Genomic DNA, 16053 nt, shown 5'->3' on the forward strand with positions numbered 1-16053 from the left:
AGATTTATACAAATATAACAAAGCAAATATAATCTTTTCTTGGCATGCCCTAATTATCAAAGAGCCGATCAAACTAAAATCATACCTGTATATCTATATCAGATGCAAAAAAAAAAGAGGTGCAAAATGGAAGCACAGTTTCGGCATTAATGATTTGAATTCTTAAAAATATTAGACTGGTACTTACTTACTTGGCTACCTGAACCTCTATCCAAATGAAAAAGGATTATAAATGGATTTGCATTGCTTGATTCTAATTTAAAAATAAAATAAAAGCTAAAAAGCCATCTTTTTACACACACACACACACACACACACACACACACACACACACACACACACACACACACACACACACACACACACACATAAAACTATTCTTGGTTTCAGAAACTAAAATCATATACATGTACTGTAACCACACAAAAATAGATTTCTTTTTGAACAGGAAGAACACTTAGAATCCAAAAGATTACATTCGCACAAAGAAAAGAAAACTGTTTGTCTCAACAACACTGAAACATTAAGTATTGCTTTTAAATTTGTCTAGACTATAATTATTAAAAACATCCAAGAAATGCCATTTGTGGCAAAGAAGTAACACTATAAACATGTTCATGATTTTACACTAATAAGTACTAATACACTCTATATACCAAGGCTGCACATTGGTCTGTGAAGACCAAAGGAAATTAAGTCACGCATATCAAGAAAACCAATTTTCAAAGTAGATGAAGTAATCAGCAGTTGTAGTATTTAGGCAGATGACATGTTAGTATTTTGCATAGTGCAGATTTTTTTCAATGCTGGTGCTTATAATTGCTACATTCCTTATAAATATGTCATGCAAGGAAGAATTACTTTTTCTGTCTCAAACTTAGTTTATTTGAAAATTTCCATTTGCGTCCAGTAACTTATAATACGTACAGTTTATTTTTTTCCAACCAAATAAATTCTGTGAAAATCTGGTAACTACATGTATCTTCTTCTTCTTCGTCGTTCGCTCAGACAGCAACTCCGGAGGCCCTGATGAAGGCTGCTGTACGCCGGAGGCTAACTACATGTATTACTTTCTTGTTACTGGAAAACGGATTCTTAGACAATCAAAGGGTGAGTAAATAAGTGGTTGTGAAAAAATGGTGCCTCTAATCGCCTTTCCGTTAGGGCGTAAAACCTAATTTGAATCTCAAGGTATTTCATTTGACACACTCTCACAGAGCTCTATGTTCTTGATCAAAACAATTTTATTATTTTTTAAAAAACAAACTTTTCTTGGTCTTGTTTTTTGTTGCTTCTAAATGTCTGAAGGTCTCTCTTTTTGTTAATTCAGGAGAGTTGTTTGCCGGTGTAATACACTTCTTAACCAAATTAACTTTCATCTTCCTTGTGGCAGAAGATATTTAGAAGGAATGCAGGGATTCGTTTCAAAAGGACGTGAGTATTGATGATGTGACATGATGACATATGCATGTTTATTGTGAACACTTTCAAAGCATTTTGCAACAATTTCAGCATGATCTGAATCCGACCATGAACTAGATTCTAGTATTTCTTAATGAACAATGAACACTAAACAATCAAGAAATTACAGTTCTGAGACAAAAAACAATGATTAGTAATTCATGCAAAGGATTTTTCATAACACTAACTGAAACTACCTAGTAGCTGACAAGCAAAAAAGTTGATAAACCAATGACACCTGAGATGAATCTTTCTTTACTGTAAATATATAGAAAGAATGAACAATTGTTCATTACAATGATGATGCAACATATATGTAAAATCAAGTAAAAAATGTAAATCTTTCAGCTAGTATTTATCTAAAATCAATTTGTGTCACAAATGTGTACATACTTTTCTTCCAAGATATACAGCAAAAATTATTATATCGATCATATATACATGTACATACAAATTAAATTTCTAAGTAGGAATAATTGCAACTCGTAGAGTTTTAAGTAAATTTAGTTAGAATTTAAATGAGAAAAAGCTCACATTAAATTCAGCAAGCAAAACTTACTTTGCAGTGCAAAATAAAAAGTTATGAAAACTATTGCATGGTGATCAAATAGAATAAGATACAAATTCTGTAGTCATTCTAAACAAGCGTGAATATTGTATCACATATATTTTTGTGCGGTATTCACACCTAAATAAAAACGTACACTAAACTTATTTTTAAACTCTTTTCTCAATTCAGTCATTTTTACTTCTTACCATAAACCGTGTAACATACTTGTGTATTTTACACGTCTCTGCCAACACACACAAAAACACGCTGCATCGTCTCTTCAGGTATCCAGCAATGCTATAGTTACGTACTTTCATTAAAACAGACCTAAATTTGCACAATCTAAAGCTGCACTCTTTCAGAATACCGGCATCAGTATAACAACTATTTTAAAGGTACTGCAACTTTCTCCTGTAAGCGATCTGTCCTCGCTTTGACACACAGGACAAGAGCACCTTTTCACTTGAACACATACCAAAAATCAACAACCTGACTATTTTTTTCATTTTGTTGTAAGAATGTTTTTGGTTTTTTTAGGAAGTTGACCCAACAATGGTAAACGTTGCCCACACAATTCATTCAGCAAAATAATTGCCACTCTGCAAAGAATTTATCATTGAGTCTGGCTGTAGAATGTTGGTGTGTTTCTAAGAGCGAGGATTCTCTAACTTGATTCCCATGTAAAAGCTGTGGACAGATTTGTGATGGTGAACTTGACCACTGACAGGAGAGAGAAAATGTAAGTTTTACGCCCTCACGGCAAAGCCATTAGGGGCATGTTACACAGAAAAACCCGGCTTTGTATAAAAAAAAATATTAAAAAATTTAAAACAAGATATGGTACCTTTAAGGACATAAAAGACACCTATACCATGAAGTACAGTCCAACCTGCCCTGTCGACCTCCTCTTGATAAAGACAACCTGTCTATTACGACCACCCCGTAGGATTCCCCATGAGCTTGGTTTTTTTTCTATAGATGTAACCAAGTGCACAAAACACTTGAATCACCTTTAGAGGCAAAGCCAGTCAAACAGGAGTGAGTTTGGGCTAAATAAATAGCCCTATAAAACCTGCTATGTGAATGCAAAGGTTTGGAAAAGCATACAAGGGGACGACAGCAGCAAGACCCTTTCACAAATAGCTCTCCACATCTCACGGGTGTGCTGTCTACCGACGTACCAGAAACGCACAGCTACTATAAATAGCTTACAAGGTGACGACAGCAGCAAGACCCTTTCACAAATAGCTCTCCACATCTCACGGGTGTGCTGTCTACCGACGTACCAGAAACGTAGAGCTACTATAAATAGCTTACAAGGTGATGACAGCAGCAAGACCCTTTCACAAATAGCTCTCCACATCTCACGGGTGTGCTGTCTACCGACGTACCAGAAACGTAGAGCTACTATAAATAGCTAACGCTCAAGGCAGGGAGACAACTCCATCCATGCAGAGCTGCTGCAGTGGAAGGGGGACAACTGTGTCACCCTGTCACATAGTTTACCTTTGAATAGCGACCACAGTTTGTAATGACCACTTGTGGCTGGTCCCTTGGGTGCATGGTCGTTATAGACAGGTTTGACTGTAACTGACTTTGTAAAGACACAACAAACAACAACAATAAAGACACAACAAACAACAACAAAATGAGTTTTTACTGACATCAGAAGCACCAAGGCCATGACAAAGCATGACCAAAGAATGACCGGAAACACATGTAATGGCAGTTGTCACAAACAACAATTACCACATCAGAAATGACCACAGTATGAGGTATACACCCACAGGAAGGAAACAGAACCGTCTGGCACACAAATTGAAGTCTTGAGTATGTTCCAATGGCTGCAAGTAACTGCAGAATGCGCACGACACTTTCGTGTTTCTCTTATATATTGCACACAAAGTCAAACTGAATATACACACACACAACATATTTTCACAAAATGCAAATCAATGTTTATACCAGAAAATCAGACCACTTCTCAAACATAAGAAGTAAATCCCCTGTTCCAGGAGATCTTTCCACAGAAAACTATTCAACACTAATAAAACCTGGGTCGAGGTGCACAAGAAAGTTACCACCTGGGTGGGAGTCAGCCGCGGTGTTGGATTGGTTGAAATTGAGATTTGTTGTGATTTCAACGAATCAGACCCCCCGGTTAGTTGTCACCCGTTTGGGTTTTGCCTACTTTCGCTCGTGCACCTCAGCACAGATGTCCAAAGACAAGTTTCTGCATCTTATGTTTCAAGTACTACAGGCTTAAAGAAACGAAACTGTACAATTCATAGCATCAAGAAGAGAAAATATGGTTTCCCACTGTGGACTTCCCTCCTGATTTGATTCATCCCTGCAAGTGGGAACTGTTCACCATCTGTTTATCTCCACCTCGTATATATAGAGAATACTACATGGCTTGCTGTGTCGTACTAGATTTACACGAGTTGTTTTTTAAAATATTGAACTGCGAGCGAAAGCGAGCTGCTCACTATTTGAAAAAGCAACGAGTGTAAATCTGGTACGAAACAGCAAGCCATGTAGTATTCTGTTTATCCTACATACTGTACTTACGTGTATTTTACTGAAATGTCCTGCAGTCGAGGCAGCTAAATTGAAGACGCTTGTTTTGGAACCTCGATCTCTTCTAAAGCCTCTGCAATCTATTACGTCAAAGCAAAGAAACGTCACTCTGAAAGTGTGGCGTGACGTGTTAGTTCTAAACATTCATCGAGGGTAATAAGCGAGCGCAATTTTTGTTCTATAATGACCTTTGTCTCTGTGACTTTGGCATCATAAGCAGTGGAAAAACAGGTCCCTGCCAGACTTGCTTGACATGACCTCATTTACATGATATACACACATGTGATTTGAACGATTATTATCTCACGAGTGTCTCTCTCACGTATGTAGGATAAAGTCATATTCTAAACACTCCACTGTGAGGCCTTACTTTCACTGACTTCTATATAACTGATCCTATCTTCATGTCTGACCAACATTCTCATGTGACAGAAACAATTGCTGGTAAAATGGCAGTAAAATGCTTTGTTGTCAAAAACTTTAAAGTGAAAATCATAAAGTCGGTATGTGCACTACAGCAGAAGAGAATGAGATCTAATATTGCACAAGTACTGTGAATCGTTTTGTTTTTTCTTTTTCTAGTGTTAACAATTGATTATTTGTTCTGGATTATGTCACAGGCCAGAGACCACTGCGGAATCACCATGTTATCTTAAATTCATCATACTGAAACACCTTTGCCTTGCATGACAGTCTTGGTGTATTGATCCTTCGTTTGCAACATGCACACAGCTCACACAACAACCTTGCAATACGACCGTAAGTGCATCCAACCATTCGGTTCCACTCAGCCGTAACTTCTCTCACGCACCATAAAAAGTGAGTTTCAATGTGAATCCAACAGTTAATGGTGTAGCATATACAGCAGCATTTCTGTACTGTTGAGACTGACAGACTGAGTCACCAAGACCCCTGCCAGGAAAGATAAGACGTAAACACGTCTACGCTGCTTGCAAATGCCACACTTTAAAAAGTGATGAGAAATGGTAAGTAAATGAACACAAATTGCTCAGCTAAGACCTACAGCTTCTGCAGCAATCAAAAAACAGATAAGAATGCTTCTGCAGCTTGTACCGTCTCCACTATCCAAAAAGACTTAGTCATATTCATAGCAGCTGTTCTCGGTGAAGGATCGCTTGCTGCGAGTGAGAGGGGGCGTTTTAAAGGAAGACTCGATCCGTCGCCGTGACACCAGAGGGGAAGCTCGAGGGGTGGAGGGAGACCGGTGCAAGGAATCGCTTGACCGGCGACTCGAGGGCATGGGGGAAACGGGGGAGGAGGGGCGCTTGTAGAGCGAATCGCCCATTGCAGTGAACGCAGAAGGTTCATCCGTGGGCAGGACAGGGTTCTTGCTTCCCCCGGAGTCTGACAGGGCTCTGAACGAGTGCTGCGTGTCGGTGGTGGCCCGCGGAAGCCTTGACGCTCGACTTGGGGAATCTGGGACGCTGGACATTGTTCGGTTCCCTGAGGACTCCGGGGACCCAGGGTAGGGCGGCAAGTCCTGCGACATCCCGGTCTTCAGCGACCGTTGCAGCTCCTGGTAAAAGGGGGAAGGTGTGACCATGACGCGACCGTACGGAGACTCCCGCAAACGGTACGGACTTTCCGGGTCGTACGACCTGTTAGAGGACAATCTGTAAGGGCTCTCAAGATCTCGAGGCAGCTGTGGACTTCGTGTTGGAGACTCTGGCGACAACCTGGAAGCACTTCCAGCACCTTCTTGACCAAAGTTCAAGCCTTTGTACGGCGAGACCGGCGAGCCTTTGAAGGAATTCACGTTGTGGACGCCTGGTGACATAGGGGGCTTGCCGAAGAAAGCCTCACCGTTGTTGCCCATGTGAAAGGAGCGGTGAGAGCTGCGCGGTGAGGACTGCACAGTGAGCGTCTCGGCCGACGTCTGGAAAGAGTTGGTGGCCTGGGTTGTTGGGGATGAGGGGACCTTGAACATGACGTCTCCGTTGCTCCTGAAGGAGTTGAGAGAGTCTCTGTGTGAAGCGTAGGGTGAACGTGACAGGGAGTTGTTTCGGTGCCAGTATGTGGACTTGCTCAGCGCCTGTAGCATGGCCTTTGTGGCTGTGGAGGCACCGTCAATGTCCTCGTAGTCATGGAAACCAATGTAGTCCAGAGAGTTTCGTCTTATGTGGTCAGTTGCAAGGGGCTGCAAACAAACAATGTTTTTAATTCACTTTATCAAAATCAAACACCTTTTGTTATTACTGGTTGCAGAACAGTTTCATGTGCAAAAACAACTGCAGCAGTCTATAAATATTATTTTTGTCCTAAAAAGGCATAACTTTCACATAAGTTAACACACACAAAAACTAAGACACAGAGAAGAAAAAAGACTATATCCCACCCCTTCCCCACTCCAAAAAGTCCACCATCTGTATTACTATTACATATTTCTTGTAACCAAAGTGTTTTCTGAATCATACATTTTGTGGGATTTTGTTCTTATCATGAAGCCATATCAGTCAACAATTTTCACAGCCTAGCTATAACCCCCTCCACACACAAAAACTCCTCTAAACCCCCACTCCCCTACCCCTTCACTGGCCTTGCACCCACCTTTACCATGGGTGGACTAGCATAGACATTAGGCGACATGAGATGATGAGAATTACTGGCCATGATAGCAGGTATCACCCCCTCCATGAAAACCTCCACACACCCCCCCCCCCCTACCTGCCCACTCACTGGCCTTGCACCCACCTTCAGTGTTGTTCTGAGACAAAGAGGACAATAGGTTACTTGGAGTTGGGCTGAAAATATGTATAGATCGAAATGTCCTGGCTACGAAAAACAAGTGCAGTCAGAAGAGCTCCTACATGTCTAAATTATCGGACAGTCGACTATCCAGGGGTCAGAACAATGCATCAGATCAACAAAGTATGCATCAGTGACGAAAAACCGAGGCCTGAGAAGGAGACTGCACCTTTAGGTGGACTGGCGTCGACATTGGGCGACATGAGAATTGCTGGCTATGATAGCCATCTTTCAATCAACAAATATTTTTCACAACCTATCTTAAATCTTTCCCTCCTACTTAACCCAAGCAATCCATTCAAGGAAGAATGAGTTTCAAGGAAGCTGAAGCATTTTTGCCTTGTAAATATGAATGTAACCCCCTCTGGTGAAAGTTACATTGTGCATATATAAAGAAAAACACTATTTTGTCCCTCTCTTTTTTTTTTTTTACTTTCACAGAAATCCACGAAATCTAGGAGATTTGGATTGCCTGTTAACCCCTCCAACCCCCCTCCCCCTACCCCGCCCCCCCACCCCCCGCACAACCACCCACCACTAGCATTGCACCCACCTTTACAATGGGTGGACTGGCGTAGACGTTAGCTGACATGAGGCGGTGAGAGTTGCTGGCCATGATGGCCATGCGCTGCTTGGCTTGGCGCTGCTGTCGCTGGTACTGCAGGTACATGAAGATGACCATGCACAGAAACACCACGCCGAACGTGCACGCCGTGATGATCAGAAACTTGGACATCTCGTCGATGGGGGGGAAGGTCACACCTGCACGAAGAGAAAGGGATGTAGTTTAGAGAGAGAGAGCAAAGGGGTGGGGCTGTGGGGGGCGCAGAAACAGAGAGAGATTAGTTGCTTATTATCGTCTCTTCAGCTGATATTGCTATCCGAGACCGATGCAAGTTTGTTTCCTTTGTGTGAAAATGATGCACTAACTGAAACACCACACTAAAACCAAACTAAAGATTCATGGCTAAAGACAGATTTACTTTGAACACAGCTTCTGATGACCAGGGCTCAGGTCTTTAATGGGGTTGGGGGAGGTCCATTTTACTTACACTCTTTGTCAGTGATAGCGCCCTCCTCCTTGGTGAAGCCATGACTACACTGGTGGCAGCTGAGCTGACTGGCTTCGTCCTGCCACAAACCTCGCGCACACAGGCGACACCGACCTGTCGTCATGTTGTAGTAGGCACCGATTGGACATGGCACTGTTGTGACAGACATAAAATGTGCTATTCTGAGTGGAACATTCTCTGAACAAAAATGATGCAAACGAACTGTCATATATAAACAAACATAAACTGAAGTACAGGTAGACAGATTTGTACATCTTAATGTTAATGCAAATAAGACATAGACATAGAAATTATTAGTTGTACACAGCCAGTTGTATACAATTTTGCAGAGTGTTTATCAAAATAGGTAAAGGTATTGGTACTCCCATGACCATGTTTGGTCGTAGGAGAGCGAGATGTTAAGAGATCTCAATTTTTCTAAGGCCAGCTTTATGAGGGCAGTGCCAACTCCTCTCCCTGGCTGCCATCATCTACCCATTTTCAGTTGGGTGGACTGGAGAGCGCTCGGAAAAATCAGGAATGTATTCACCACAAGTGGGGGTCGAACACAGACCAGCGTGAGAGGCAAGCGCTCTATAACCACTATTTGCCACCCGTGCTTGCCAGTGTTTTAATCTGGACCCTGAAGATTCACAATCAAAAAACAAGAATGGTAGGTAATTGGAACGTTTATCATTGACAAAACAAAACGTTACATTTTTTTGAATTTTGGAATGTTGGCGAGCTATCTGTTTTTGGATATTTCTTTCGAATACATCACCTCAATTTAACTAATAGGAGTTACCTTACTTACGAGTGCTAGGCTGCGTTCTCAGTCTAGCACTCGTAAGTAAGGTAACTCCTATTAGTTAAATTGAGGTGAGTATTCTTAGAAATAGTCATTTTACTTGTAAAAAATACATTTTTGCTCCTAAAGATTGCCTTTCAAACTAACCACAGCCGTCAGTGTAGATCATCTCGCCGGGCAGACAGGCCCTAAAGATTGCCTTTCAAACTAACCACAGCCGTCAGTGTAGATCATCTCGCCGGGCAGACAGGCCCTAAAGATTGCCTTTCAAACTAACCACAGCCGTCAGTGTAGATCATCTCGCCGGGCAGACAGGCCCTAAAGATTGCCTTTCAAACTAACCACAGCCGTCAGTGTAGATCATCTCGCCGGGCAGACAGGCCCAGACAAGGGGGAAGGTGCGGACACTGCTGGCCTCGGGCTGGTAGTGCTGCTGCAGGGTCAGGGTGAAAGGTCGCGCCACCATCTTCATCAGCTTCAGCTTGATGTTCAGCACAATCTGCTTCACCTCGTCGGGCCTCAGCCCATCGCTGAAAAACAACCATCACGCTGGAAGTCAGCATTTGAAGGGTGTGTAATAAAGAAAAACACTATTTTGTCCCTCTCTTTTTTTTTTTTTACTTTCACAGAAAGGCTATGTTTTGTCTACATGTTATCTACATATGGAATGGACTGGAAAAAGTTGGAGTGGAGACAGCTATTGCAGCGCTCATTGGTGCAGTGCCCCTACGACCCCGGCAGGTTATGAGATCAGTAAGCAGTAATTAGGTAAGTATCTACTTGGTCTACGAATTAAACAACACCACCCTGTACCTTGACGTTTGTTGTTCTTCAGATGTAATGAACGTTTTAGCTCAAAGTGTGAAAGTGTTCAATGTCATTTCTCACAAAACCTCATGTCTGTAACTCAGTGCTAAATGAATCTAGGTATATCATAAAGGGTATGAAGTTTTAAGAGAGCAGAACCAATTTTCTTCAAATTTTATCAGTAGGACAAACAATACACGTCCTACAGTTAACATGAAAATTGCATAACACAGACAAATTTTAACACTTAATTTCCGAAAATAACAAACTTGTGTTAATTAAGATGTTTCATGTTTTGTTAATCTTTTATACATAGATGTATCTTTTAAACAAAAAGAGGACGCAACAGGAAAGCAGGTTTGGTACCTTCTTCATCAATATTTCGACAGCAATCAACTGCCTTCTTCAGGATGGTATGATACGAAAGTAACTGAACTATACACAGAGTGTTTCACCCTACCTGCTCTGAATCGTAACGTTCCAGTGCATGTCAAAGGTGTCAGGCACGCCTCGCCGTCGCTTGGGTGGGGGAGGCCCGCAGTGAATGGTGATGTTTCCATGGGAACACTCGGCCCACTCGCACAAGATTTTGTTGTCCAACGTGTCCAGAATCTGTGCCCGTAACTCTTTCTTGAGGTTGTCGTCGTCCGGATGACAGGGTCCCTGAAAACTCAGGCTCATCTCCTGTTGTGCGATGGTGGGGCTCTTCTTGACTGTCAAAAGGGGGAGAGAATAATAAATCATGTTGCGTGAAAGCATATCAAAACGTTAGTCAATCTGTCAGGCTGAAACTAACCCATCAACACTGAAAAATCGATCAATCTAAAACTAGCCAAGCCCATCAACACTTAAAAACCTGGATCAGTCATCAAAATTAGTGATCTCAGCTTAACTAGTCGAAACCCCTAAGACTGAGATGAGTGGCGCTAGTATATATACTGACGTCCAAAAGAAACGCGAAAAACAGTGTCTAGTGTCATTTATTGCCTAATAAAAAAAATCATACACAAATTCAAATTTCATTATTAATGTCCAATTTTTGGTTGAGTAGAACACTGACTTATGGTCCATAACACAGTAAGGTTGCGGAGACGATGCGTTATTAGCGCTTAACAGAACAGTCAATAGCATGTGTGGCCCCCATTAGCATCGATGACGGCCTGGCATCGGCGGTGCATTGAGCGGACCAACGTGTTGCTGGCTTGCCTGGGAATGTTGGTCCAGGCCTGCCGGACGGCCCGATCAAGATCAGTGACAGTTGTGGGCCTTGGGACCACCCTGTTGAGCTGTGTCTGGAGCAAGTCCCAAAATTGCTCAATAGGGTTTATGTCAGGAGATAATGCTGGCCAAGGCATCACCTGGATGCCTGAGCGGTGCAGGAGATCCTGAGCGGCCCTGGCGGTGTGGGGGCGTGCGTTGTCGTGCTGGAAAACCCAGTTTCCGTGGGCTTGAAAAAAGGGCAGCACATGAGGGTGCAGCACCTGGTCCATATAGCGCTGCGCTGTTACGCCGTTGCCGGGTCCAGGACCCAGGCCTTGGAAGATGACGGGACCTAGCACCTGGTTGTGGCCGATGGCACCCCACAACATGAGGCTGGGCCCACCCCAGGCGTTGTTCTCCACGACACAGTTGTCAGCATAGCGGCAACCACTTCTTCTCCATACCCGAACATGCCCGTCGGCATGGTCAATGCAGAAACGGCTTTCATCGCTGAAAAGCATGTTCTGCCAGCGAACATTGTTCCAATTGAGGTGGCCCTGCGCCCAATGCAGGCGTGCCTGTCAATGGCGCACAGTGAGGACGGGTCCCCTGGCTGGACAGCAGTTCCTCAGCCCCCTGAAGCCCAGTTGCCGGCTGGCCGTTTGCCTAGAAATAGGTGCCTGGTGTGTCCCTATAACAGTTTTTGCTGTTTCTGCGGCTGTTCTGAAGGGATGTGCAACATGGCTGGGGAAAATGTGCCGATCTTGCCTTGGCGTCGTCACTCGGGGTCTGCTGCTTTGCTTGGCATCAGCAGTAGAGCCAGTTATCACAAACCGCTGCAGGAGACGATAAATGGTGGATATGTGACATTGGAAAGTCGCAGCCATGGCTTCCGGCGTGTCCCCAGCCTCCAGACGTCCAATGGCTCTCTCGCGTTCAGCAGAAGTGAGTCTTGGCATGGTGATAGCGTCGAATGAGGGACTGATGAAACCTGTAACTTTGTGCCATTTTTATCCTCTAGTGACAGTGAACACCACTCACTGATCAGCTTTTGTGCTTTTCTTGCACTGCAGCTGAACTGCACAAGAAAAATGTCTCAGCTAACTCGGGCTTTACGTGGATTGCAAGTGCGCTGATGCGGTAAAATTCACAATACACCTTCCTCAGACATCGGTCTTGAAATACTGGCTGCCAAAAATCACACAACTTTTGTTAATCCAGAAAAAAATTATTTGTAAAATAAATAATATTTTTCGCGTTTCTTTTGGACGTCAGTATATTATGCAAAGCATGCAAACATAGGACTAATTTTCTTTCATTTTGAGCACATTTTCAGAGTAAAAATAACTTATCTATATATTTTTGGATTCAGGAATTGATCAAGAATACAATGCAATTATTTTTTCATGTGTTACTAAAATTTAAAATTCAATTACATTCTAAAGAAATTTAAGGAACAAAGTTATAAAATAATTGCAAATGAAATGCAATTCCATAGTCAGGACAGGGTCAAAGATTGTTTGACCAAAATTTCAAACAATTTGATTGAAAAATGATGTTCCACAGTGCAGCCTGAACTTTTTTTAAGAGCCGGAACTTGTCATCAAAGACCCCCCCCCCCCCCCTCCCCCACCTGTTCAAGTCACACATCTGAGAACATCGGGTCTTTTAAAGGGGTTAAATTTACAGAGCAGGTCTTAAAAGGGGGGTTCCACTGTATGTAGTAAGATAACTCACACAAGCAAGCTTCCTGTTTCTTCATCAGATTGGAGAGTTTGATAAAGTCTTCGCCACGTTCGCGGCAGTCGAAAGGGCGAGAGAAAATGCTGACGGGATTTACGACAAAGCCTGCCTCACACTGAATCAGGCACAGCTCTCTCATTTCCGAGTCCTTTCGACACACCACTGCGCCGTGCTTGAACGAAGGTAGGTTGCATCGTTTTTCTGTGAGAATGAAAAGCGAAGAGTTTATTCCTCTTCAAATTTAGAGCTTTTTAAAAAAAAAAAAATTTTAAGTGAAGACAATACTTTTTTTGTAATAACTGGAATATAAATTGCATTTGATTTTCTTCCAAAGACACAATTCTGCTAACTTATCTAAGTACCGTAAAAGTCGACCTATAAGACGCACCTGGGTATAAGCCGCAACCCCCGATTTTTAAAAAAAATTCAGAAAAATCCATACACAAGCCGCTCCGGCATACAAGCCGCGCCTAGAAGCAAAGTTCAAGTCAAGAAACATCGAAAGTCAACGAAAAAAACACACACACACACAAAAACGAACCGGCTAACTTGTCAGTTTTGCACTTTACTTTCAGCATCAGATGTTGAGTGATTCACAGAACTCTGGACTATCAAACTGTCCTCTCGTCCTGCACACAGCACCTGTAGTTAGTTCTGTAAATCACTCAACATCTGATGCTGAAAATCCGCTGAAGTCGGACTCCTCAGTGTCGGAGATGAACAAGTTCAGAATGGCTTCTGGCACAGAGTCACCGGAAGTGTCACTCTCGGCCTCACTGTCAGTGGCTGTCGTGTTGTCTGTCGCGTCGTCTGCTCCAGTGATGATCTCAGCCTTTCTGAAGCCGTTGATGATCGTTGACTTTTTGACGGCATCCCAAGCTTTCAGGACCCACTGGCACACATCTGCAAAGGTTGCTCTACGCATGCGGCCAGTCTTTGTGAATGATTTCTCGCCATCCACCATCCACCTCTCCCACTCATCCCTCATCACCACTTTGAAGGGCCGGTTCACACTGATATCGAGGGGTTGCAGGTACTTTGTTGTGCCACCCGGGATGATAGCGATGATGGAGTTGGTGGCAGTGACTGACTTTTTGACCTTCTCAGTGATGTGTGCACGCATGCTGTCCATGACTAACAGAGCTTTAGTGCGACGGAAGAAACCCCCTGGCCTTTTCCCATAGCATTCTGTCAGCCAGGTGTCCATCATCTTCTCATCCATCCACCCCTTCTTGTTAACCTGCACGACGATCCCCCTCGGAAACTTTTCTTTCGGCATTGTGATTCGCTTGAAAATCACCATCGGCGGAAGCTTTTCACCCGAAGCCGTGCACGACAAAACACAGGTGAAGTGTGTTTTTTCATGTCCCGTTGTTTTCAGTGCCACAGAAGACTCGCCCTTTTTGTTTACTGTGCGTGTCAATGGAAGGTCAAAGGTCAACGGAACCTCATCCATATTTATGATGTTCTGTGGGCCAATCAGATTCTCAGCTACCTGCTCTTGTGCGTAGTTTCGAAATGACATCATTTTCTCCTGGAAGTCTGGCGGCAGCTGTTGGCACAAAGTTGTACGTGCACGCAGTGACAGACCTTTGCGCCTCAAAAATCGGCAACACCAAGATTGACCGCCTTTGAAGTCGTCTATCTTCAGACGTGTTGCAATGGTGCGTGCTTTCAGACGAAGCTGAACAGTTGAAACACCGCGACCATCCGCACGTTGTGTGTTGACCCAGTCCTCCATTTCGTTTTCTAATTGTGGCCAGCGTGCCTTGCAACCACGGAATGCTTTTGTGGATTTCTTGCATTTCACAAGTTCGCCTCGTTGCTTTCGCCAACGCCTAATCATGCTTTCATTGACGCCGATTTGTTGAGCAGCAGCGCGATTGCCTTTTTCAACAGCCAAGTCTATGGCAGCAAGTTTGTAGGCTGCATCATAGGCCTGCCTCCGTGTTTTCGGCATCGTGGTCAGTTGTACGTTGCTTTGTTTTAGGAGATGTGCGTGTTGCTGTTCTCTGTAGTAGCAATGCGAAGTGATCGATCAAAACCGGTGTATGCCAACCCATTACTGTGTGAGTTATTGTCATGCTTCAAACTTCCGAAAAGAAGGTGAGTGAGTGAATTGAGGTAAACACAGCTGATTCAAGGCCATTACACAGCGGCGATCCAACTTCCGGAAACTAGGTCACTGAGCGAAGTCGGATACACGCCACTGATTCAGAAAAAGTCATTCATAAGCCGCACCGCCTTATAAGCCGCAGGGGTCCATTTAGGAAAAAAAAGTCGCGGCTTATAGGTCGACTTTTACGGTAATTAATTATCTTTTTTTTTAGATCTCTCAGTATGTTAGTGCCTGCAAGCTTGCGTGCGTGTGTGTCTGTCTGTCTGTCTGTTTGTGAATGTATTTGTATGCAATGTGAATACAATAAAGAAAAAGTACCCAAATGGAATTTCCTCCATATTTTCCAAACTTCTTCTTCATTTTTCTTCTTCAGCGTTCCAGAATTTTTCTGGTTACGTGTGAGCTCGTTTGCCCATTTGGGTTCCCAAACCTCTAAATTGCTTATGGCTACACATCAATTCAGCCAACAGCTTTCATTCAGCCAAACTCACCTAAAATACATTGATGGAAAATGAACACAGCTTAAATTATTCACCTAAATTAACTCACCTAAAATAACATTAATGGAAAATCGACATTCCGCAGTATTCCCCGATTCATCGGCGGCTGTGTAGTTGACTGTAGTGATGCCGACGCTGAATGCAGAGTTGGGTTCATGGCTCCCTATCACCATGACACTGCCAGAATTGTCCTGAGCAGCCGGTTTGGGCCAGAACACACTTTCTGACGGCATCGCTGTTTTCTTGGTCACGTTACCCGGGCAGGAGATAAACACTGGGCGGATCGCGTCTGAAATGAAACAAAAACTCATGTAAATGATGCGCTTTCTCTTCTGTTTCTGCATTATAACCATCGCCAAGCTACACTGTCACTGATAAGGTTGTTGAAATGATGTAGACTGCAACAGACGATGTTTGGAAATCTTTGTTTGTATGGGTTGCTCTGAAGAGCTTCGCTCAGAAAAAAA

At 43.3% G+C, this 16053-nt stretch overlaps 1 protein-coding gene across 1 annotated transcript in view; it reads right to left on the minus strand.

The window, feature by feature from the left end:
* Nucleotides 1-312: 312 nt before the first annotated feature.
* The window catches only part of LOC138975580 (uncharacterized), a 39652-nt gene continuing 23911 nt past the window's right edge, over nucleotides 313-16053 (minus strand). Inside the window, exons 21-27 of the mRNA XM_070348334.1 lie at nucleotides 15636-15875; nucleotides 12962-13168; nucleotides 10485-10737; nucleotides 9560-9747; nucleotides 8410-8562; nucleotides 7911-8119; nucleotides 313-6749 (exon numbers count right to left, since the gene is read on the minus strand). Of these exons, the coding sequence (XP_070204435.1) occupies nucleotides 5688-6749; nucleotides 7911-8119; nucleotides 8410-8562; nucleotides 9560-9747; nucleotides 10485-10737; nucleotides 12962-13168; nucleotides 15636-15875 (2312 nt within the window). The 3' untranslated portion in view covers nucleotides 313-5687. The remainder of the gene's footprint in view (nucleotides 6750-7910; nucleotides 8120-8409; nucleotides 8563-9559; nucleotides 9748-10484; nucleotides 10738-12961; nucleotides 13169-15635; nucleotides 15876-16053) is intronic.

This window comes from Littorina saxatilis, linkage group LG1 (genome assembly GCF_037325665.1).
Source record: "Littorina saxatilis isolate snail1 linkage group LG1, US_GU_Lsax_2.0, whole genome shotgun sequence".
Lineage (NCBI taxonomy): Eukaryota > Metazoa > Mollusca > Gastropoda > Littorinimorpha > Littorinidae > Littorina > Littorina saxatilis.